At 45.8% G+C, this 25796-nt stretch overlaps 1 protein-coding gene across 1 annotated transcript; it reads left to right on the top strand.

Annotated features, from left to right (window-relative positions):
- Positions 1-8469: 8469 nt before the first annotated feature.
- Positions 8470-24474, top strand: LOC137504699 (galactose-3-O-sulfotransferase 2-like). Its single transcript, XM_068233285.1, has 2 exons — positions 8470-8661; positions 23605-24474. Exons 1-2 carry the CDS (start codon positions 8485-8487, stop codon positions 24472-24474), a joined length of 1047 nt encoding a protein of 348 aa, XP_068089386.1. The 5' UTR covers positions 8470-8484.
- The last annotated feature ends 1322 nt before the right edge of the window (positions 24475-25796 follow it).

Here is a 25796-nt window from a genome sequence, read left to right as displayed (position 1 = left end):
TTGGTTGTTCAATCTTACCACTTTCATGTAGTATAAAGGTGGCCACACACGATACAATAAAATGATCCGATTTTACAGCAATTCGATGAAAACGATCGCATCTCTCGAAAAAATCGAAAGCTTTTTTTTCATTCGACTGAAAAATCCGATCGGAATTCCCGGTTTTTTCGATTTAAATCGATCCGGATTGCCAGATATTTCTGTTCAATTTCTCTAAAGATTGTATGGTGTGTGTTGGATTGTAAGTTTATTAATATACGCACCCTAGCAATTTTCCAATTGAGTTTCCAATCATTTTTATCATAATTGGGGAAAAATTGAACATAGGTGTGTGGTATATTGGTCATATAATTTGTTACAATCAGTCAGAAAAATTGATTGCAATTCTTAAATTGAACAGATATTTAAAAAATTGTATGGTGTGTGGCCACCTTAAGAGCTTATCCAATCAATAATTCAAGGTATTTTCAATCTGTTGGCCCTTATACTACATAGATTTGGTAAATCTGTACAACCAAGATTGTATGGTGTGTGTTGAGCTTTAGATACTGCAAATAATAGACAGCCTTAAGCTCAACACACACCATACAATCTTAGTTGTACAGATTTACCAAATCTATGTAGTACAAGGGCCAACAGATTGAAAATACCTTGGATGATTGATTGGATAAGCTCTTATACTACATGAAAGTGGTAAGTTTGAACAACCAAGATTGTATGGTGTGTGTTGAGCTTTAGAGTGGATACTATGGATGATACATGTGAATATTGTTCATACTGTTTGAACACCAGTGATCTGTGATTTTTTAGTTCTTAGAGTATTGCCAGTATTGCAGTAATGGATGTTGTTGCTGCCTTTTAATAATATAGTAGCTGATGCAAGACGATGCTCATGCAGTGGTGTCCACAAAACAGAACAGATTGTAGCACCGGCTATGTGCCTTATCACATTGCAGATGACATGAGCCGCACCTTTGTTCTTGATGAAGTGTGTGTCACACAGCAGTGGTTATGAAGCCGCAGTGCTGTCTGCTTCAATAGTTAAAGCAACAGATGTCCTGCTGTGTTCCATTCACACGGTTTGATTCTCTGTCTTTTTGCAATAGTGCAACATGAATACATTGAATATATACATATATATATATATATATATATATATATATATATATATATATATATATATATATATATATATATATATATATATATATAGTATATATACTGTATATCCGATAATAGTTACAGTCAGATCTTTTGCGGCCACAAGATTCACCCATTCTTGCTCCTACCTCTGCAGTGTGCCACTTCAACTGGTCTCCATTCAGCTGGGTGCCAAAGATTTCTGAACACTATACTGGCATTAGGTAACAGCACGCAGCAGCGGATACCTGGTGAAGCCGCAGCACTGGCATATCTGTTTTAAGTTACCTGTGCCCTGCCAAAATTATGCGACAAGCCATAGCAACGAGATCAACACATTAATAATTTGCTGCTAGTGGTGGGCAGGGCTGGATCGCCCATGAGGTGGGGTGAGGCGGGTTCCTCAGGCGGCAAAGAGCGGGGGGCGGCACCTGCCTGGCCGTGGGTGTAGGGGGCCGCTGAGCTGGAGGGGGTAGCAGCCAGGAAGGGGGGTATTGGGCACAGTGGCGGGGAGGGGGTCGGACCCACCTCCCTCACCTGGGTCCCCCGATCTGTGCTCCCCCTCTAGCTTTTAAGTGCAGGCAGTGCGCAGGGATGACTCACCTCTTCTGCGTTCCAGCGTGAGTTCCACTCTCATCACTTCCTGCAATGCATGCCGCCCACTGTATTGTAAGTGGACGGCATTGCAGGAAATGACCAAAGTGGAATGCTTGGGGGGGGGGGGGGGGGGGGAGGATGCCGGTTTCTCACAAGTTTGCCTCAGGCAGCGAAAAGTCTAGAACCAGCCCTGGTGGTGGGCACCCAAATTCTGCAACACGCATCATAAGTTTACCACAGCAAGGACACACACTTCCATCGGTTTCGGTACATAGCCACTGCTGTCTGTGTGGGCCTTATTTTTGCCTTATATGCACATACTGATGCGTGTATCCTCTCTGCAGCGGTAGAGACTGTTCCCCACTTCTGCATATTTTGATCTATTATAGTGCCTTATCTCTGCAGCACCTACTTGTTTCACTTCACAGGCTTACAAGAGCTTGGGAACACATACGCTGGTATAGGCTGCTTCTAGCTGCAATTAGTCCTGAAATATTGCAAGCTGAATGGAGACCACCAGGAGTGTCATAGTTCAAATGGCTGCAAAACATGTAAATGTGACTGTCCACTTCCTTGATCGGCTATAATACCGCTATTATTACACTATGTATAATAATAGCGGTATTCATGTAGCAATATAAAGAAAAGTTGCAACATCAAATGTGTATGGAGCAGGACACATTTGCTGCAGGGCACAGTGCTACATTCAAAAATAGCACTGTTAAATAACTAGGGCAATGCCTTTAATGACAATCGATTGAACATAGTATGTATTGTTTCAGTAAATGTTTGTTTAGTGAATTCCTTTGTATGCAGACATGTTATTGGACGGATTGGGTATTCAGTGCATACTAAGCCCCAGACGCAACACCCCCCCTGGCTGATTATTAGAAAAACGAATCTGGACTACAGTACACTACAGGGTGAAACACTACTGCTATGCAAACCCTAATAATTAAGAGCCAAACTGCGGCTATATAGCCAAAATACAGAGCACTTGAGATCCCAGAACTGAATGTAAGATACCTCCAGCTGCCAACAAAATTGTCATCCTTATTTCTTCTATTCTATAAGGGCTGGTGCACACCGAGCGGCTTTTTGGGCGTTTTCAGATCCGCTTGCGGCTGCGGATCTGCTTGGTCAATGTATCTCAATGGGGTGGTGCACACCAGAGCGGCAGGCGTTTTGCAGAAACGAAAAATGCCTGGGTGAGGCATTTTTTGGATTTCGGATGCGTTTCTGCCTCAATGTTAAATATAGGAAAAACGCAAACCGCTCTGAAAAACGGCACTTCAGAGCGGTTTTGCAGGCGTTTTTGTTACAGAAGCTGTTCAGTAACAGCTTTACTGTAACAATATATGAAATCTACTATACTGAAAACCGCAGCAGCAATCCGCAAAACGCTAGCAAAACGCCTCATAAAAATAAAAAAAAGCGTTTAAAAATCTGCTAGCATTTTGCGGATCTGCTAGCGGGTTTTGGTGTGCACCAGCCCTGAGTTCCTATACCTGTTCTAATGTGGTCTGGCTTACTGCCTTTCCTACTTGCACAGTGGCTGCATTATCTCTGTTATATGATCTAATCTTCTCTCCTCTGTAGGCTCTGTCGGGCTAAGGCACTCAGACTGGAATGTGCAGAGCTGCTTGTGATTGGCTAGAAGCTATACACACACTCTCCAGGCCCCCTGCAGGCTCTGTATGACTCTCACACTCTGCTTATGTGAGCCTATCACAAGCTGATTAGTTTGTTTGGAAACACTGCCTAAAACTGGCAATTACAAGCCAGGTTTGCAGCAGAGAGTGGCAGAAACAGCACAGAGGGGCCCAGGAGAACATAATGAATAGAATGGTATGCTTTTTATTGTAAGAATTTTAGAGTACAGATTCTCTTTAAGCATCACTGACACACTGCAACACAACGGAGTACTGTAAACAAATAGTAGATATTTGGCCGGCCAGGAATTATTGCATTACAGAAAAACAGCGGTGCACAAGCAACGATAGTAAATACATGGTAAATAAAATAACGTGTAGCTAATACTTTATATTTTAGCAATAGTGTAATATGTTACTGGAGACATCTATTTGAGTGGAGATATATTTCTAACATATGTTAAATATGTCATTATCTCTAAAATATCTACTGATGATGCTTGCTCCCTGCTGTTTCCCTGTTATGCTGATAACATTTCTCAATGTTCCTGCTTCTACTAAAGTGGGGCTGCATTGCCTATATCCGTTGCTATTACCTGCTCGAAACGATCATCATCTGTTAATTTGGGAGCAGAAGCACTGAGTTCCGAAGCAGTGTGTTCATTAGCCGATAACACCCCTACTCAGGCGAACAAGAGAAATTGCTGCCGGGAGACTTGGGCGCAGGATACAGCCGGTATATGGCTGATCCTGCTGCTGCACTAGTCCCGGCCGTTTTAAATACTATTCCCCCTCCAGGCCGCCATGGAAGGTGAGATTCGGCTTCCAGAAATTGCTGGAAGCCGAATTATTGTGTTTTATAAGTAACTTCAGCTCCGTCTTCTGACTGCGCCAAAGTTACTCCCTGTGCGCCCAAGTCTCCTGCGCTGGATTCACTGTGTTCACTACTCAGTGCTTCTGTGACTAAAGGTGCCCATACACTCGTCAGATTGGCAGCAGATAGATAAGAAATGCATCTGATGATCTATCTGATGCGTTTTTAGAACATTTTTTACCAGGATAGAATTCCAATAGATTTCAGTTTGAAATCTATTGAAATTCGATCTGATGGCATTTTTTTGCCATCAGATTTCCATTAAGGCCAATGCAAACTGATAAGCAATCTCATCAGATCGACCTAAATTTTCCATCCTGCCAGTTCGACAGAAATCCATCGAAATCGATCGAAATCGGCCATCGATCGGTCGATTGGCCAACCGATTTTCAATCGATCAATCGATTGATCGATCTGGATCGATCGGTCGGCCAGAAAATCGGCTCAGTGTATGGGCCCCTTAAGAGACTGTTCATGCGAGATTACATCCTTTCGGCACACAACTGATCTAAGCAAGCCAGTGTCCTTATCAGCCAGGGGTTCCTCTTCCCTGCAACAGCCGCAATTTAATTACAGCCTCAACTCAGATTGGTACAGCACAATTACACACTTGCCGTCGTGTGTGTGTATATGTATTTGTAAATGTGCAAGCACAAAGTCCACTGTATTTTTAATCAAAGAGGTCACAATCTTTATACAAGTTTTAAATATAACAATAATTGGTACTTGTAAGAAATTGAAGGCTACTATATACACTTTAACTTGTGAGTACTTTAAATGTACGAGTGCGTATATTAATTGGAAAAAACGCGCTATCTAATGGAATAATTCACTAGTGAATAGAGAGGATTGCAGTCATAGCCGGGAAATGACCAGTTGAGTTAACCAGTGGGGACCACCAGTGAGAAATTTCAACAGTAGGGGCAGCACGGTGGTGTAGTGGTTAGCGCTCTCGCCTTGCAGCGCTGGGTCCCCGGTTCAAATCCCGGCCAGGGCACTATCTGAAAGGAGTTTGTATGTTCTCCCTGTGTCTGTGTGGGTTTCCTCCGGGCACTCCGGTTTCCTCCCACATCCCAAAAACATACAGATAAGTTAATTGGCTTCTCCCTAAAATTGGCCCTAGACTATGATACATATACTACACAATATATAGACATAGGACTACGGTAGGGATTAGATTGGGAGCCCCTCTGAGGGACAGTTAGTGACAAGACAATATATATATATATATATATATACTCTGTACATCGCTGCGTAAGATGTCGGCGCTATATAAATACTAAATAATAATAATAATAACAGTATAATGAAAAGCCGAGAAAGAGAAGAGGAATGCAGTCATATCCATAAAATGCGGCAGCGGTATAATGATTAGCCATGGAAGAGATGTGGAATCGAGTCATAGCCGTAGTATGCACCCATTTTACATAGTATGCGCCGTGAAAGCATAGCAGATAACTACATAGGCGGAATAGCCGCGCCCTAATTAACTTGCGTTATTATCAACATGTCCATTATAGCACCCATTTGTAACACATTGAGTTACACTTACCATTCTTTTCATTATTATTATTATTGATTTTTAAAGCCCCAACATATTCCATGGCGCAGTACAAAGTAAGAAAAACGAACATGGGGTACATAATAATAGAAACAATGGTGGACACTGGTACAAAATACAGAATTGGTAATTACAGCGACAACTTTAACATGATGAGTAAAATCTATAACAGATTGCAAGATACAAAATGAATAACAATTACCAAGACACAGAATTAACCAATGAACCCCACAGGCTATTTTACCCTTACCGCCAAGAGCCATTTTCACCTGTCAGCGTTCCTCCCATTCATTGTACCCAGTTTACTGCGCAGGCGCAGAACTACTGCACCTGCGTAGTAAGGCGCGTACAACGTGGGCTTGATTGACAGCGGCAGATTCGCGCAGGTGCAGTAAGGACGACCTCGGGGTTGCCTCTGCACGGCGTGCGGACACTGGGATGGCGGCGGAGAGCGGAGTGGTCGACGTGGGACAGTCGCTGCAAGGGGCTGGAGAAAGCCCCAGGTGAGTAAAGCTCATTTTTTTATTTTTTGGATGATAACTCCTTTAATACTTGTTCCCAGAAATGACTTTATTTTCTATGCATTTTATAGGGAAAAACAAGGAAAACAATGAAAAAATACACTATTTCTCAAATTCCATCCCCTATAGGTTTCAAATAAACATTGCTACTATATATAAAAACCACACACTTTATTTGTCCATTTGTCCCGGCTATCACAACATCTAAATTATGTTCCTGGTACAATGTATGGCGACAATATATTATTTGGAAATAAAGGTGTATTTTTTTCTATTTTGTATTTTTTTGTACCCTATCAATAATTACAATGTCTTATTTGCTAAAATAACAGTAATATACCACCTCAGGCATTTTGTTTTTTTTACAAGTGTTTTATGTTGGTAACTATGGTGGAGGTGAGCTTAGAAAGGGTTAATAACTGTACAAAATGTATTGTTTAATGTATTTTTATTTTTATTTTACTTTTTGGCCTCAAGATGGTGCTACATACTTTCATGGTTTATCAGGAACTGTTTGATCTTTTTTTTTTTTTTAACTTTACTTTGTGTTTTCATTATTATAAATAAACATGGCTCCTGAGTGACTGTAAAAGCAGATTTTCAGATGAATATGTGTAAACATAAAAGAATGGCAATATTAGCTGCCAGGGTGGCACGGCCTTATTTTCGGTCTGCTTCCAGGAGGGGGAAATACAGGCGGACCAGAAATACGCCTCCAAACGGAGACGTACATAGGTCTGTTCGCTACAGTACTCAGCATGCACTTTCATGGCCTCAGAAGAAGCTAGGAGAACCCCTGCAAAATGGTTGTAGGACGGTGCACCCCTGGCGCCCACTGCTGGACCTCTCTTCCTCCCACAAGTGCCACCAGCAACGATAGGTAAACAATACTCATTTGTCATGCATCTCCGTTAAAGAGAAACTCCGACCAAGAATTGAACTTTATCCCAATCAGTAGCTGATACCCCCTTTTACATGAGAAATCTATTCCTTTTCACAAGCAGAGCATCAGGGGGCTCTGTATGGCTGATATTGTAGTGAAACCCCTCCCACAAAGAAATTCTGAGTACGTACTATTGGCAGTTTCCTGTCTGTGAACCCTGTTGCATTGTGGGAAATAGCTGTTTACAGCTGTTTCCAACTGCCAAAACAGCAAGCAGCAGCTACATCACTTGCCAGCAGTAAAATGTCACCATGTAATAAATGTCAGAATATAAATCAGGGATTTAAAATATTTTACAATGGACAAACACTGACTGAATCATTTATACATAATTATTGTAAATATAAAGCACTTTTTTTATTACATTATTTTCACTGGAGTTCCTCTTTAAGGCTTCTTTCACAGTGCGACGTTACAGTCGCACGTCAGAAAATATTCTAACGTGGACTAACGCACAGCAATAGAAAGTCTGTGCAACATTCACAGTGCACACATTGCGTTGTGTGTAACGTGTAGTGCTGCATGCTGTGCATTTAGCAATACATTTGCTGCGTTATGTGTGTTGCACGAGCTCAGTTTCGTTCCATCACTGTGCAACAAAAACGGCGCACCAAACGCAGGGCTAAATAACGTCCTTGTTATAGTCTTTCAATGCGTTGCATTAGGGGCACGTTATGCGACCTTAACGTCGCATCAAACGCAACGTCCCACTGTGAAAGAGGCCTAAAGGTTATCCTTATGCACTAGCACTTTATTTGTCACATGATGGTTATAAAAAACTCAGTAATGCCAGACTTCTATGTCTCCACCTATTCTTAGAAGGTAATCAGCTTTAGGAGAGGTTGGAATTCAAATTCTGAAACTTATTTAGACATTTTTTCTCATTCAGGGACAAAAAACAGTCACTAAGTGGCTTCTTCTCAGATCTTTTTCTATATGAAACCAGAGACAACCATGAAGGGAAGGACGGATTGAGTGCCGGGCGTGACCTTGCAGCACAACTGCTCCTGCTTTTGCAGAATGATAATTTATCAGAGACCTTTTCAAGGCCACAGTGGACGGGGTTGTTGAACGATTTACAGCTACTAAAAAACATGAACCTCAGTGAGTCACCAGCAGAAGATGACAGAGAGTCCTGCCAGCCCAAGACAAATGTTTTTTTCCTGAAGACACACAAGACCGCCAGCAGCACCATCATGAACATTCTCTTCCGCTATGGGGAGTTCCATAACCAAACTGTTGCCTTCCCAGCTCGCTCAACAAGTTTCATGTACCCAAACCTCTTCTCAGCCTCTCTTGTAGATGGATTTTCTGAAGGACTAAACAAAACGTTCAATATCATGTGTCACCATATGCGCTTCAGATTTACAGAGGTGAGAGAGAACATTTTCAGCATTAATCTCATATGTTTTTTTTTTTACTAAACTGATCTAAAATAGTAGCAATATTAGCATAGTTTAACTTTTTGTCTTTAGGCTTGTTTTACCTAAAGGGGCAAATTTGGGTGCCAGAGGCACTACAGAAGTTTGGGCGCCGCCATAGGAACCCCTGTTAAAAGCCGCAATCAGCGGCTATACACTGCGTTCAAATTATTAAGCAAATTATTATGCAAATTGTATAAATGTGTCGTAAACATTACAAATTTTAGTTTTTCAATTAAACTCATGGATGGAATTGTGTCTTAGGGCTCTTTTGATCACTGAAATCAATCTCGAACACATCTGATAACTAGTTTGCCAGGTGAGCCTGATTCAAGGAAAAACTACTAAAAAAGGTGTTCCATATTATTAAGCAGACCACTATTTTCAAGCAATATGAGAAAGAAAAATGATCTATCTCTGCTGCAGAAAAGTGTGAAATAGTTGAATGCTTTGGACAAGGTATTAAAAACCTTTATATTTCAGGAAAACCTAAATATGATCATTGTATTGTTAAAAGATTTGTGGCTGGCTCGGAGCACACAGGGGTTTGTGCAGATAAAAGTAAAATACAAAAGGGTTCTTTCAAACAAATACATCAGATTAAGAGAACAGCTGCTAAAATGCCATTACAAAACACACATATTTGAAGTTGCTGGTGCCTCCGGAGTTGCGCGAATATTCAAGTGCAGGATTCTCCAGAGGATTTCAGTGCATAAACTTTTATTCAACCACCACTAACCTACGCTCACAAGCAGAAACAACTGCAGTGGGCCCAGAACTACAAAAAACCCTAATTTTCAAACAGTCTTGTTTAGTGATAAGTGCCGTGCAACTCTTCATGGTCCAGATGGATGGAGTGGTGGATGGTTGGGTAATAGCCACCACCCTCCAACAAGGCTGCAATGTCAGCAAGGAGGTGGCTGAGTAATGTTTTGGGCTGGAATCATGGGAAGAGAGCTGTTTGGCCCCTTTAGGGTCCCTCAAGGTGTGAAAATGACCTCTAAAAAGTATGTGGAGATTTTTCAGCAGATTTACTGTCTGTTGGTTTTTCCGATCGTTTTTCCGTTCACTTCTATGAGAAACCGATCATAAAAACGATTGAAAATCAGATCTGACCTGTCGTAAATTATCCATCGAACCATCTATCTGCCCAAAAATCTAATGGTGCATTCCCAGCATAAGGGTGGGAGGCAGTTTACATCTCCACACAGCAGCTCTGGGAGGCTATTCTGATATCCTGCAAAGAAATTCAAGCAGAAACGCTACAAAAACTTACAAGTTCAATGGATGCAAGAATTACGAAGCTGCTATTAATTGTAACTTGACCCGTTAAGATGTTTTTGATTGACATAGCTTTTGATTTCAGTAAATATGAACTCCTAATGTTGAGAGTTCATAAAATGACCATTTTTAGCTCTTTACAAACCATAAAATGGCTTGTAATAATTTGGCGTAATACTTTGGAACAGTGCATTTTCTATTTTTTAGAAACATACCGTTATCATTAGGAGGTTTATTCAATAATATTTGAATTATACTCTAATGATAGATGTCTGAAAATGTATGCTGGCTACCACTTGCATTGACTATTTAGGACAATCAGGGAAAATAAATACAATTTGCATAATAATTTGGATCGTGGTGTAGAAGGACATGTGGGTGTCTCCCGAGAAAATAGCTCCTGCAGAAAAAAAAAGAGCGGCACAAATAGTTCCTACAAAAAATAGCTGACACAGGAAAAATTGAGGCACACAGGATGCAAATAGCAGTCAGTCGCCCCGTGGCACACTTATAAAAAATATCAGGTGCACTGGGTTTAATGTTAGGAGTAAGAGGGGGGTGGTTAGTGTTAGGTCTAGGTAGTGGCAGGTTAGTTTTAGGAGTATATTGGGAGTGGTTTGTGTTAGGCATAGATAGGGGATATTCTGTTGATATTCTATTATTATAGTGTTTAGAATGTTGGTGTTTTTTTACTGATATTCTACTATTGGGGATTGCAGAATATCAGTAGCATTACCCATATTCTAATATTGAGATTACCGGTGCCTGGGGGGTGGTGGAGTGGCAGGTTTTACTTACCTTCAGGGCTCGTTCACACTAGGGGCATTGTCGGCATTTTTTCAACTATGGGTGATTTTTAAAATCGCCCACAAAACGCTTGTGCAATGAATCTCTATGAGAAGGTTCATATCAGCGTGGTTCGTGCGCTGTGCGTTCAGCAAAATGGTCACTGCACCATTTTGGGGGCTTTTTTGTTACAATGGAAGGTATAGGAAAAGCCCTAAATGCTCACAAAACCGCTTTATGCAGCGATTGCGTTTGCATTTTTGTAGAATAAATACATTGGGCTTGATTCACAAAGTGGTGCTAACCTACTTAGCACGTCTAAAGTCTTTAGGTGCGCTAACCAGGGTGCTAAGTAGGTTAGCACCGGTTTTCTCAATCAGTTTGCGCGCTATTTACCGCGCGCAAAGTTTTACACGCGCAAAGTCCTATGCGCACGCTAAGTTTCATAGGCTTTAATGGGCACTTCGCGCGGAGCGCCCTGTGCAGTGCGTGCGTAAAGTTTTACGCGCATAAAGTTTTGCGTGCGTAAAGTTTTACGCGCGAAAAGCTCGTTTAGACGTGCTAAGGGGGTTTTCACAGGCGTGCTAACAGTTAGCACCGCTTTGTGAATCAAGCCCATTGTAATTATTTTTTTTGTGGGTCAAAGTGTTCACTTCCTGACTTGCGTCAGGGAGTGAATTATAAAGCCACCCTGAAAAAACGCGCCTAGAAAAGTGCTTTTACCAGAAACGCAGCGCGCATTGGAGCACCGGGAGGGGGGGAAAAAAGCACACAAAAACGCAAAACGCTTAAGGTGTGAATGAGGCCTAAGGGAACTGCTCCTTAGCCCTTTGTCTGCATGCACTCTGCCATCTTCTGAGGAGAAGATCCACAGGTGCTGCAGCTTCAAGCTCCATTGGTAGTGTCGTGCATCCTTGACCATCGCAATGCATTATAGGGGAGGTAGCCCTTAGATGTTAGTATATCTCCCAGCTGGGAGATATACTCACATCGATGGACTACATTTCCCAGCATGCATTGGGGCGGTTGGGGCTACATTTCCCAGCATGCATTGTGGCGGTCCGGGCACGCAACATCGCCATGGGAGATTGAGCCTATGGATCTGTACTGTTAAGTAGTGCTTGCCACCCCTCCCCCTTCCCCCAAGAGCTATTTCTATTTTGCTCTAACCAGGGGCGTAACAATAGACCCTGCAAGGGATGCCTCCGCAGGGTGGCCCGGAAGCCACAGGGGGCCCGTGGGGGGGAAAAGTTTGAGAGACTGACAGCTAAGGGCACGGAGAGAAAAAAACGTATTCTGCTCTCGCACCATTATTATATTGACTGCATGTGTCCAGCACACAGATAAGGACTCATACACACTCTGGAATTTGTACACTTTCCCTGCTCCCTAGGGTTCTCTCACTGCTGCAAAGATCTGATGACTGCATGTACAACCTAACAAAGAACCGAGTCACATTTTGAAAAAAAAGTTGTAGACTTTCCCCTTTTCACTCTGAAAGGATTCCTAGATTTTTATCACGCAGGCTAATGACCTTATGGCCTCTAATTACTTTTACAACACAGCAGAGTGGAGATTGATGTCTTGCTGTTGCTGCTTCATTGAGAGCTTGTTGTCTCATACTGAGTCCAAGATCCCGTAATAAGAGTGAATCAATCAGTGACATACTGAATGTTTTGCCAAAGTTTCAGTGAATACTATATGTTATGTTCAGCATGTCATTGTTGTTCCTCCATATAGCATGTGCTCTCATGTAGTAAAATAATACAGCTGTGTGTGTGTATGTATGTACTGGGATCAGAGCTGCAACGAGGGACTTGTCGGCTGCAAGGGGCTGGAGGAAGCCCCGGGTAAGTAGATCTGGGGTAGCATAGATTGCCTGACATTTCCTTTAATTCTAAGTGTTTTTATCTACATGGGGAAAACACATTGGTCCTGTTTTCCTGTGCAGAAAGCGAGGGGGGTGGTGGGCCCCATCCAAAGTTTTGCAGGGGGGCCCAGTGATGTCTGTCTAGTTACGCCCCTGGCTCTAACATCCATATTTTAATATTTTGTGCCAGACTTAAAAGATACCCGAAGTGACATGTGACATGATGAGATAGACATGTGTATGTACAGTGCCTAGCACACACATAACTATGCTGTGTTCCTTTTTTCTTTCTGTGTCTGAAAAAGTTAAATAGCAGGTATGTAAGTGGCTGACTCTGTCCTGACTCAGACAGGAAGTGACTACAGTGTGACCCTCACTTATAAGAAATTCCAACTATAAAACACTTTCCTAGCAGAAAATGGCTTCTGAGAGCAAGAAAGAGATAAAAAGGGGAATTTCTTATCAGTGAGGGTCACACTGTAGTCACTTCCTGTCTGAGTCAGGACTGAGTCAGCCACTTACATACCTGATATTTAACTCTTTCAGACAAAGAAAGAAAAAAAGGAACACAGCATAGTTATTTGTGTGCTAGGCACTGTACATACACATGTCTGTCTCATCATGTCACATGTCACTTCGGGTATCTGAGAGGGATATGGAGGCTGAAATATTTCTTTCCTTTTAAATAATGCACATTGCCTAGCTGTGCTGCTGATCCACTGCCTCTGATAATTTTAACCATAGACCCTGAACAAGCATACAGATCAAATATTTCTGACTAAAGTCTGACAGCCCCATGCTTGTTTCAGGAGTGTGATCCAGATACTATTACAGCCAAAGAGATCATCAGGATGCTAGGCAACTCATATTGTTTAAAGGGAAATAACTATGTTAGCCTTCATATCCCTCTCAGTTCAGGTGTCCTTTAACTGCATGCTTTTATATAACTAGATAAATGAAGGATGCCACCAGTAGCAGGCGGTAAAGCTGTAAAACAATCTTACAGTCCTAGTTGGACTGAGATGCGAGAAGGAAGCCTTCACTGCGAATGATGGTCCTTGTCAAGATAAGAAATATTGTATGCACTTCTGGAATCTTTTATGCTTGTAACATAGAAAAGGAAAGCAATGGTGATACTAGATAAATAGAATATTTTCTACAGTACATTACAGCAGGAAACCTTAAGTGAGAGCAATATGAAAGCTGACATATTTATGTCCTTTTAAACAATGTACCGTAACTTGCCTGGCTAGCTGATCCTCTGCCTCTATTTACTTTTTAGCCAGGCAGCCGGACAGTCAGGCAACTAGTATAAGGACAGGCAAAAAGGGGGCTGGACATTTGGCAGCCGCCATAGACTGTAATTTGAATTGCGCCTATAGCGGCGCTCAGAGGGTAATTTGGGTGGACGGAGCCCAAATTACAAAAAAAAAAACTGTGCAATCCAGCTGCCAGCAATACACGGCAGATGAACTGCATCTTACCCCTGAGTCCATAGTGGCCTGAAGGGGAATAATAATGCCGCTGGTAAATTTGCAATAGCAGGGTAAGACATTTTTCGGTAAGGTTAGGCACCCCCAGGGAGGTGGTTAAGGTTAGACACCCCCAGGGGGGTGGTTAAGGTTAGGCACCCCCAGGGGGGCAGTTAAAGTTAGGCACCCCCAGGGGGCAGTTAAGATTGGGGGTTGGTTAGGCACCCCCAGGGGGGCAGTTAAGGTTAGGCACCCCCCAGGAGGTGGTTAAGGTTAGGCACCACCGGGGGGGGGGGGTAATTAGGTTAGGCACCACCAGGGGGCGGTTAAGGTTAGGCACCACCAAGGGGGGATTAAGGTTAGGCACCCCCAGGGGCAGTTAAGGTTAGGCACCCCCAGGGGGCGGTTAAGGTTAGGCACCCCCAGGGGGCAGTTAAGGTTAGGCACCACCAGGGGGGATTAAGTTTAGGCACCCCCAAGGGGGCAGTTAAGGTTAGGCACCCCAGGGGGCGGTTAAGGTTAGGCACCACCGGGTGGGGGATGAAGGTTAGGCACCCCCAGGGGCCGGTTAAGGTTAGGCACCACCAGGGGGGATTAAGGTTGGGCACCCCCAGGGGGGCGGTTAAGGTTAGGCACCCCCAGGGACGGTTAAGGTTAGGCAACAATGGGGGAAGAAGAGGGGGGTTGGCGGGGACTCTGCGGGAGAGTAGGGAGAGGTTAGGTCATAGTGAAATATTGGCAAATATTACTAATACAGTATTTCACTATATCAAATACTGTCACGATTGTGGAACTTTCCCCGTGATCAGCGCACAACGTGTGCGCTGACACGGCGGAGATCCTCCACAAGCGTATAATTTGCAGGAACCCAGCAAAAGGTGCTACGCACCTGTAGAGGGAAATTCCTGTCGGCAGATGGCGCTGGGGAGTGCAGAGGAACCAATCCTCTATACCTCCACAAGTGCCAGACAGGAATTGTACGAAGCGCAGAATGCAATCGCAAGAGAGGCGATTGTGAATGAGATTGAGCAAAAGGGATAGGTTGTATGTGTGTGCGCCAATTCAGTCGCCACTCCGCGACCGCGCACACACACACAACAGCAGATACGAAATAGGAACGCGATCGCGAGAGGTGCGATCGCGAGACGTGACACAAGGCAGAACAGAATAGAATACAAGGGTAGCAAAGGCACAGCAAATACAATAAGGAGATACGGAAAATAACAACCGCTAGCTAACCGCGAACACCGCACTCATTCGCAACAGTGCACGCGGTTATGCGCGATCTCCACGTGATAAGCACAATAGAGACAAGCACGCCTAACTAACCATAAACAGACAAACATGAAACAGGGGACGCGAGCGCTTGCTTAACGGTTACCTCACCGAGCCTGTAGCAAGCGCAGCGGACAAGACAGACACACGAAAAACAAGAACTAGGCAGGAAGGATCCACCGCTCTTCCGCCAGAGCAAGTGTGATCCAAGCAGGAACATAGATCAGAAAGATCCACAGCCGCTAACGCTAGCGGCTAGTGCGATCTCAGCAAGACAGAACGATTCGCTATCAACCGCCGTTGGTGACAGCGCAATCGCGACCGACAAGACAGAACAGAAGGATCCCCAGCGCTCGCACAAAGTAGCTAGCGCGATCCCAGGAAACAGAACAGAAGAGATAGCTGGTAGCAACCGCTGCACCAGCTATACTCCAAGAACATAGATCAGAACCATTTCCTGTCAACCACCATAGGGACAGGACAATGGCAAACAGGCAAGACAAGACAGAACAGGCAATACAGATAATACAACCTGACTGGGCTAGAAGGGGAGCCAAAAGCAACCCCCAGGAATTAACTATACTAGATAGCAATGGCTGACACTCCAGCAGTGTCCATCAGGAACTGAGCAAGGAAGGGAAATGACCAGCAAAGCATTCTGGGAAACATAAAGCTCTTATAGTGCCAGTCATCAAAGAAGGCAGGTAGGGGATTTGCATAACGAATGTATGCAAATTCCCCAGCAAGAGAACAGAACAGAAACTTGCAATGAAAAGACAGGTCTCTGTTCCAGAGACCTGCAGCCCACAGACTAGAGGAATGGACAAACAGCTGTCTGCCTGTGCAGCCAGCTGAGCGGATCATCACAGTACCCCCCCTTCTAGGGATGGATTCCAGACATCCCTCAAGACTGGTAACATCACAAAACTCTAACTGAAGACTCATGAAGGTCAGGACAGCCCGACAAGGCCCAATTCCAGAGTCAGTCCATCCGAAACCGACCTCATCGGAAGCAGAAGCCACCGAAACATGCCCATCAGCACTACAAGTCTCAGCGTAACACCCATCAGGACTGTGGACACCAGAGAAGAAGCCATCGACACCCTCCAGACAATACCCACCACCTTCCAAGGAGCGTCCAAGAATACCAAACCTGCCACAATACCTGTTCGAAGTGTCCCTTACAACACCAAAGCCATTGCTGATCGTATTCAGGGCACCAAGCAAAACCTTTCCCGGAATCTCCCAGAACGCCTTGAAGCTCCGCAGAGATCCCAAGAAGCCAGAACGCTCACCAGGCTCACATGGAGAACCACCAAGAACCCCTATGGAACCTATGATCATTCCAGACTCAAAATTAGCAGGACACCCATCAAGATCAGGACTTTCAGGGACCACTTCTGGGCATGCAAGCAGGCAGGCTATATCAGAACATGTCTCCACTGAGGAAGCATCTGAGTACGCTGGTAACCGAGGCACACTTGGGCTTTCTGGGTCACAGAGCACATCGGGGTACACTAGTACAGGAGAAACCTCAGGACATGTCGGGGAACTGCCAACCTCAGAGTCCGACACGACAAGACCAAAACCAGTACCGGGCAGAAAATCATCACGAGTAAAGGTCACAGGTACTGGTCTTTCAAAAGAAGACTCAAATTCAGAATTTTCTGTAACTGTAATATCATCATTGACTACACATGAATGAAGCTCCACAAGAGCTGCAAAAGTAGTCAGCAAGGCAGCAATGCCTACTGAAGTGGGCAACACCTCAGAAGGACCTGGGGGGCAGGAGACATCTCCTTCAAGTTCTGCACCCTTTGGGAGGAACTCGGAGACCTTCAGATCATCAAACAAGACCTCAGGAACATCATTTTTCAAGTTGTCTAAGAAGGATTCTGTACTATCCATGTTACAGGGCAAAACTGGAACTTTACTTTGAGAACAGGGCAGATGTCCCAGGGAAGGTTCCACCATAAACTGAGACTGAATTTCATCATCATAAGTGGAACGTACAGGAATATTCACTGGACCACACACTGACTCCCTAACTTTAATCTCGCTGCACCCAGAACTCTGCGTAGTAATCAAACTAGCTTGCAACTCCAAAACTGCAGAAAGACAGGTAAAAATAGCAGCAATACCTAGACGAGCCTCTAGGGGCAGGGCAGGAGATATTGTACAAGCCAATATTGACTCATCCAGTGTACTGGGTGGAGAGTCAATACTTTCTTCAGAATCAGACTCGCAAATGTCAATGCAAGTGGACATCATGCCTTCATTCATGGTACAGGGCAGGTTCAGAGAAAGCTTCTCTGGACAAGGCAAAGAAGCTTCAGCATCAGATTCGCAAAACCGAAGCGCTGTCTCACTCTTAGATTCGGCTAACAAGGTCGAATCCGAGGAGTCAGAACGCAAAATTTGCGGATCCACGATCGCTTTAGGTTGCGAAACTGACGCTTCCATATCGCAAACCTCCGCGATCTGCGGAGCAGACTGCAAGGCATCTAGGACAGAAACACTGGAGCAACTGTCATCAGGCAACAGGCCTGCACAGGTGCGAACAGAATAAGACATAGATTCATTTGCAAAAGAAGTGGCGACAACAACAGGAGAAACATTATTAGACACATCAATAATTTTATTAAAGTTGGATAACTTAGGAATTTTCCCCATGGCAGGCTCACAAACGGACGATCTTAGAGATCCTGAGGGAAAAAATCTGTCTTCCTTAGACACAGGACCACACAGACCTTTTGCAGCCATACGTGCGGTGGCGACATCAGACCGCACTGGTTCAACTTCCACACAAGCAACTGCTCTGAACGACTTGCACTCAGACTTCAAACACTCAGTTGCTTTGGGAAAGGGAATGCATTCAAAACTCACTTTCTTTAAATCCAGAGGATTGGAACAATCGTCCGCTGACAATGTGTTTTTAGCAGATTGAAGCGCATGTAGTTCATCCAAAATCATTCTCCACACGTCAAACAGCGGAGTCACAAAGTCAGAGATACATTCACCAGTCTTGATTAAAGTGCACGCAGACTCAATGCACGCATACAAAACTGCTTCGTTTTTAGAACGGTATTGATTGCAAAACGATCTCCAATCACATTCCAATTCATAGACCAGAAGCTCGATCTCCCATTTCTCAAACGGGGGCTCCCATGCACACTTAACAAAGGATGAACAATCATAGTGCGCACAGTCTACAGATGGAACTGGAGCAGGAACAGAACGGGAATCTTTTACCTCTTTATTGGGATCAATTAATTGGTGTGTGTGTAATTCATCCAAAATGATCTGCCACACATACATCACCAGATCCACAACACACTTGTCACATTCATCAGAATCAATCAAAAGGCACACAGAGTCAAGACAATCGTTCAGGACATCCGCGCTTTTTGCGATGTAAAAATCGCAAAAGGCTTTCCAATCCAAATCAAATTCCTCCACCAAGGCCCCGATTTCCCATGAGGCTAATGGCGGTTCGAACAACCCAGTATCTAAATAATCTCCATATGGGTGGGGTTCAGGAACGAGTACAGATTTTTTGACTGCTTTAATATAGTGTGCGATCCTACCTATAGCAGGATCCACATAAACTTTGGATTGGGGCAAAAAACCTGGAAACTGATCAGCAGATGCATTATAAACATCATTATCATCATGCATGGTTTTGCCCATTTCAGACTTGACAGAAATAACCTCTCTATCTGTGGTTGCCATGGGCAACGGATCTTTCCGCTGGGAAGCCTTCCTAGATCTTTTACGTTTAGACTTAGAGGCTTTGGATGGCTGCTTTATGGATGAAAGAGTAGATGGAACAGCTGATTGAGCTGCTGACAACAACTCATTAAGGGGGTATGGTAATTGAGGTAATCTCAGCCAATTGTGAATTAAAAAGGCCAAGAATTCCAGGGGTCTTTGACTCAGGGTGGTATGATCTAACACATCATAACCCCACATTGACATTTCGCCCCCCAACAGAATGTAGACCATTTGGGGGGCCCAGGTAGACACTGGGGTGCATTGGAATTCAGGGTTCGCTAACAGTTTCGTACACTCAGACAAAAATTCGTCTGCTGATTCAGGTTCAAGTTTTTTAAATCTCTTAAAGGTACAAGAGCCATATTCGACAAAATCGTACAAATCGGAAATTCCGTCTACACTGGGGTTTTGGGTTTGGCTGGTCATTCTGTCATGATTGTGGAACTTTCCCCGTGATCAGCGCACAACGTGTGCGCTGACACGGCGGAGATCCTCCACAAGCGTATAATTTGCAGGAACCCAGCAAAAGGTGCTACGCACCTGTAGAGGGAAATTCCTGTCGGCCGATGGCGCTGGGGAGTGCAGAGGAACCAATCCTCTATACCTCCACAAGTGCCAGACAGGAATTGTATGAAGCGCAGAATGCAATCGCAAGAGAGGCGATTGTGAATGAGATTGAGCAAAAGGGATAGGTTGTATGTGTGTGCGCCAATCCAGTCGCCACTCCGCGACCGCGCACACACACACAACAGCAGATACGAAATAGGAACGCGATCGCGAGAGGTGCGATCGCGAGACGTGACACAAGGCAGAACAGAATAGAATACAAGGGTAGCAAAGGCACAGCAAATACAATAAGGAGATACGGAAAATAACAACCGCTAGCTAACCGCGAACACCGCACTCATTCGCAACAGTGCACGCGGTTATGCGCGATCTCCACGTGATAAGCACAATAGAGACAAGCACGCCTAACTAACCATAAACAGACAAACATGAAACAGGGGACGCGAGCGCTTGCTTAACGGTTACCTCACCGAGCCTGTAGCAAGCGCAGCGGACAAGACAGACACACGAAAAACAAGAACTAGGCAGGAAGGATCCACCGCTCTTCCGCCAGAGCAAGTGTGATCCAAGCAGGAACATAGATCAGAAAGATCCACAGCCGCTAACGCTAGCGGCTAGTGCGATCTCAGCAAGACAGAACGATTCGCTATCAACCGCCGTTGGTGACAGCGCAATCGCGACCGACAAGACAGAACAGAAGGATCCCCAGCGCTCGCACAAAGTAGCTAGCGCGATCCCAGGAAACAGAACAGAAGGATCCCCAGCGCTAGCACAAAGTAGCTAGCGCGATCCCAGGAAACAGAACAGAAGAGATAGCTGGTAGCAACCGCTGCACCAGCTATACTCCAAGAACATAGATCAGAACCATTTCCTGTCAACCACCATAGGGACAGGACAATGGCAAACAGGCAAGACAAGACAGAACAGGCAATACAGATAATACAACCTGACTGGGCTAGAAGGGGAGCCAAAAGCAACCCCCAGGAATTAACTATACTAGATAGCAATGGCTGACACTCCAGCAGTGTCCATCAGGAACTGAGCAAGGAAGGGAAATGACCAGCAAAGCATTCTGGGAAACATAAAGCTCTTATAGTGCCAGTCATCAAAGAAGGCAGGTAGGGGATTTGCATAACGAATGTATGCAAATTCCCCAGCAAGAGAACAGAACAGAAACTTGCAATGAAAAGACAGGTCTCTGTTCCAGAGACCTGCAGCCCACAGACTAGAGCAGCCGTGCCCAACCTACGGCCCGCGGGCCATTTGTGGCCCGCGAAGCCAGTTTCTGTGGCCCGCGCGGTGTCTGCCTGCGGAGGGGGAGAGGATCGGGTGGTATTGCGTAGTATGGCACTCGGCGGGACGCGCATACACCAGCATGTGCTTGTATTCAGCACCGGGTAGTGCTGGGAGAGTCAGAAAGCCTCGCTCATTGGTTACTGCAGGAACCTTCCTCCAATAGGAATCAGCCTAGTTCCTATTGGAGGAAGGTTCCTGCAGTAACCAATGAGCGAGGCTTTCTAACTATCCCAGCACTACCCGGGGCTGAATACAAGCACACGCTGGTGTATGCGCGTCCCGCGAGTGGCATACTACGCAATACCACCCGATCCTCTCCTCCTCCGCAGGCAGACATCGTGGGCAGACAATGGGACACGCTGTGTCAGCCCCACACAGAGCCGACAGCCCCCTCAGCCCCACACAGAGCCGGCAGCCCCCTCAGCCCCACACAGAGCTGGCAGCCCCCTCAGCCCCACACAGAGCTGGCAGCCCCCTCAGCCCCACACAGAGCTGGCAGCCCCCTCAGCCCCACACAGAGCTGGCAGCCCCCTCAGCCCCTCACAGAGCTGGCAGCCCCCTCAGCCCCACACAGAGCTGGCAGCCCCCTCAGCCCCACACAGAGCTGGCAGCCCCCTCAGCCCCACACAGAGCTGGCATCCCCCTCAGCCCCACACAGAGCTGGCAGCCCCCTCAGCCCCACACAGAGCTGGCATCCCCCTCAGCCCCACACAGAGCTGGCAGCCCCCTCAGCCCCACACAGAGCTGGCAGCCCCCTCAGCCCCACACAGAGCTGGCAGCCCCCTCAGCCCCACACAGAGCTGGCAGCCCCCTCAGCCCCACACAGAGCTGACAGCCCCCTCAGCCCCACACAGAGCTGGCAGCCCCCTCAGCCCCACACAGAGCTGGAGCCCCCTCAGCCCCACACAGAGCTGGCAGCCCCCTCAGCCCCACACAGAGCTGGCAGCCCCCTCAGCCCCACACAGAGCTGGCAGCCCCCTCAGCCCCACACAGAGCTGGCAGCCCCCTCAGCCCCACACAGAGCTGGCAGCCCCCTCAGCCCCACACAGAGCTGGCAGCCCCCTCAGCCCCACACAGAGCTGGCAGCCCCCTCAGCCCCACACAGAGCTGGCAGCCCCCTCAGCCCCACACAGAGCTGACAGCCCCCTCAGCCCCACACTGGCAGCCCCCTCAGCCCCACACAGAGCTGGCAGCCCCCTCAGCCCCACACAGAGCTGGCAGCCCCCTCAGCCCCACACAGAGCTGGCAGCCCCCTCAGCCCCACACAGAGCTGGCAGCCCCCTCAGCCCCACACAGAGCTGGCAGCCCCCTCAGCCCCACACAGAGCTGGAGCCCCCTCAGCCCCACACAGAGCTGGCAGCCCCCTCAGCCCCACACAGAGCTGGCAGCCCCCTCAGCCCCACACAGAGCTGGCAGCCCCCTCAGCCCCACACAGAGCTGGCAGCCCCCTCAGCCCCACACAGAGCTGGCAGCCCCCTCAGCCCCACACAGAGCTGACAGCCCCCTCAGCCCCACACAGAGCTGGCAGCCCCCTCAGCCCCACACAGAGCTGGCAGCCCCCTCAGCCCCACACAGAGCTGGCAGCCCTCTCAGCCCCACACAGAGCTGGCAGCCCCCTCAGCCCCACACAGAGCTGGCAGCCCCCTCAGCCCCACACAGAGCTGGCAGCCCCCTCAGCCCCACACAGAGCTGGCAGCCCCCTCAGCCCCACACAGAGCTGGCAGCCCCCTCAGCCCCACACAGAGCTGACAGCCCCCTCAGCCCCACACAGAGCTGACAGCCTCCTCAGCCCCACACAGAGCTGACAGCCTTCTCAGCCCCACACAGAGCTGACAGCCTTCTCAGCCCCACACAGAGCTGACAGCCTTCTCAGCCCCACACAGAGCTGACGGTCTTCTCATCCCCACACAGAGCTGACAGCCTCCTCAGCCCCACACAGAGCTGACAGCCTCCTCAGCCCCACACAGAGCTGACAGCCTCCTCAGCCAGCACACTACAGGCCACTCTGATACCATTGCTGCATTAATCTGCCCTGTGCATACACCCAAACAGCCACAAACTTCTCATTAAGAAAATGTGCTTCAAATGGTGAGTACAACAATTCTTATATTGTCGTTTTTTTTCCATTTTCAACACCATGTTAACTGTTACTAGAAAAACGTTAAACGTTTTACATCGAAATTTTGTATGCATGTGTTCCGGCCCTCGAGATTTTTCTTGATTTGAAGTTCGGCCCTCGGGCCAAAAAAGGTTGAGCACCACTGGACTAGAGGAATGGACAAACAGCTGTCTGCCTGTGCAGCCAGCTGAGCGGATCATCACAAATACGTAGTAGAATATTATATTATATATTCGGTAAATTTACCGAAATTCTACTACCACTGTTTCCTGCTGTGTTTTTTCGGGTTTATGCTGCACCCAAATTATCATGCGGCGCTTTCAAATGTACGACATATGGAAGAGTAGTGAGTCTGTTCTAAAGCCACTGTACTATGTATAAAAGTATAGTGAAATTACTATGCACACATTTCTTTGTGTGAGATGTATTAATTAATGTTACATGATTTTTGACAGGTTGAAACAGTGATGCCAGATGACACATTTTACTTCACTATCCTGAGGAACCCAACCTCACATATGGAATCAACCTTCTCCTACTATAAGGGTGCTACACCGTTCAGACAATTTAAAACTCTGGAACAGTTTCTTAGCAATGCCTCTGCCTACTATGACAGGAACATGAGAAGTGGCTTCTATGCTAAGAACTTCATGACCTTTGACCTGGGGTTTGAAAATAATGGACGTGACACCACAAAAAACTTGCAAATAAGGTTGCGGGTTATAGAAGAAATATTTGATCTGGTGCTGATTACAGAATACTTCGATGAGTCTCTTATTTTATTGAAAGAAGCTCTCTGTTGGTCATTTGATGATGTCTTGTCCATTCCACTGAACAGTAGAAGTAACAGCACCAAGAAAGACCTCTCTTTAGAGATCCAAAAGAAGATACAAACTTGGAATAATTTGGACTGGCCGATATATTCTTATTTCAACAACTCATTCTGGAAGCGTGTAGAGAAGTTTGGGTGGGAAAGAATGAAACGTGAGGTTAATACACTACTATTGAAAAGGGCCGAGGTCACAGAAAAGTGTCTTCAAGGTGAAGTTGATCCACAAAAGCTAAAGGACAAGTCATTGATGCCATATCAGTCTGGATCAGCAAGGATCCTTGGATATAACCTGAAACCTGATCTTCCTGCAGAATATAAGCTCTTGTGCCAAAGACTTGTCACTCCAGAGCTCCAGTACAGTGCCCTCTTGCATCATATGCAGAAATCCAGCCAAGCTGGTACTGACATTACAGAACCACCTAAAAACCTGACTAAACCACCTATAAAGCCAGCAAAACCACCAGCAAGACTCAAAAGGGCAAAGAAGCACTAGCATACAAGAGGGGTGCCTAAATGGATTTATTACCTACATAGTTCTCAGCTATCTGTCGTTTCTAGAGATGGTCTTTTGTAGAACAAAACCTATGTGTCCCTTCTTCAATTTGGTTGTCTGCCTCTTAGATCTGAATTACAGACTAATATAAATAAATACAGTGGTGTGAAAAACTATTTGCCCCCTTCCTGATTTCTTATTCTTTTGCATGTTTGTCACACTTCAATGTTTCTGCTCATCAAAAACCGTTAACTATTAGTCAAAGATAGCATAATTGAACACAAAATGCAGTTTTAAATGATGTTTTTTATTATTTAGTGAGAAAAAAACCTCAAAACCTACATGGCCCTGTGTGAAAAAGAAATTGCCCCCTGAACCGAATAACTGGTTGGGCCACCCTTAGCAGCAATAACTGCAATCAAGCATTTGCGATAACTTGCAACAAGTCTATTACAGCGCTCTGGAGGAATTTTGGCCCACTCATCTTTGCAGAATTGTTGTAATTCAGCTTTATTTGAGGGTTCTCTAGCATGAACCGCCTTTTTAAGGCCATGCCACAACATCTCAATAGGATTCAGGTCAGGACTTTGACTAGGCCTCTCCAAAGTCTTCATTTTGTTTTTCTTCAGCCATTCAGAGGTGAATTTGCTGGTGTGTTTTGGGTCATTGTCTTGCTGCAGCACCCAAGATCGCTTCAGCTTGAGTTGACGAACAGATGGCCGGACATTCTCCTTCAGGATTTTTTGGCAGACAGTAGAATTCATGGTTCCATTTATCACAGCATGCCTTCCAGGTCCTGAAGCAGCAAAACAACCCCAGACCATCACACAACCACCACCATATTTTACTGTTGGTATGATGTTCTTCTGCTGAAATGCTGTGTTATTTCTACGCCAGATGTAACGAGACACGCACCTTCCAAAAAGTTCACCTTTTGTCTCGTCGGTCCACAAGGTATTTTCCCCAAAGTCTTGGCAATCATTGAGATGTTTTTTTAGCAAAATTGAGACGAGCCTTAATGTTCTTTTTGCTTAAAAGTGGTTTGCGCCTTGGATATCTTCCATGCAGGCCGTTTTTGCCCAGTCTCTTTCTTATGGTGGAGTCGTGAACACTGATCTTAATTGAGGAAAGTGAGGCCTGCAGTTCTTTAGATGTTGTCCTGGGGTCTTTTGTGGCCTCTCGGATGAGTTTTCTCTGCGCTCTTGGGGTAATTTTGGTCGGCCGGCCACTCCTGGGAAGGTTCATCACTGTTCCATGTGTTTGCCATTTGTGGATAATGGCTCTCACTGTGGTTCGCTGGAGTCCCAAAGCTTTAGAAATGG

The sequence above is a fragment of the Hyperolius riggenbachi genome, chromosome 4 (genome assembly GCF_040937935.1).
Source record: "Hyperolius riggenbachi isolate aHypRig1 chromosome 4, aHypRig1.pri, whole genome shotgun sequence".
NCBI lineage: Eukaryota > Metazoa > Chordata > Amphibia > Anura > Hyperoliidae > Hyperolius > Hyperolius riggenbachi.
This window is presented reverse-complemented; position numbering and strand designations above follow the sequence as displayed.

Bases quoted from the DNA above. Each gene is read 5' to 3' on its own strand.
- LOC137504699 (XM_068233285.1), top strand. From the start codon at position 8,485: ATGAACATTCTCTTCCGCTATGGGGAGTTCCATAACCAAACTGTTGCC. The intron at 8,662-23,604 runs GTGAGAGAGAAC...GATTTTTGACAG, and splicing joins TGCGCTTCAGATTTACAGAG to GTTGAAACAGTGATGCCAGA.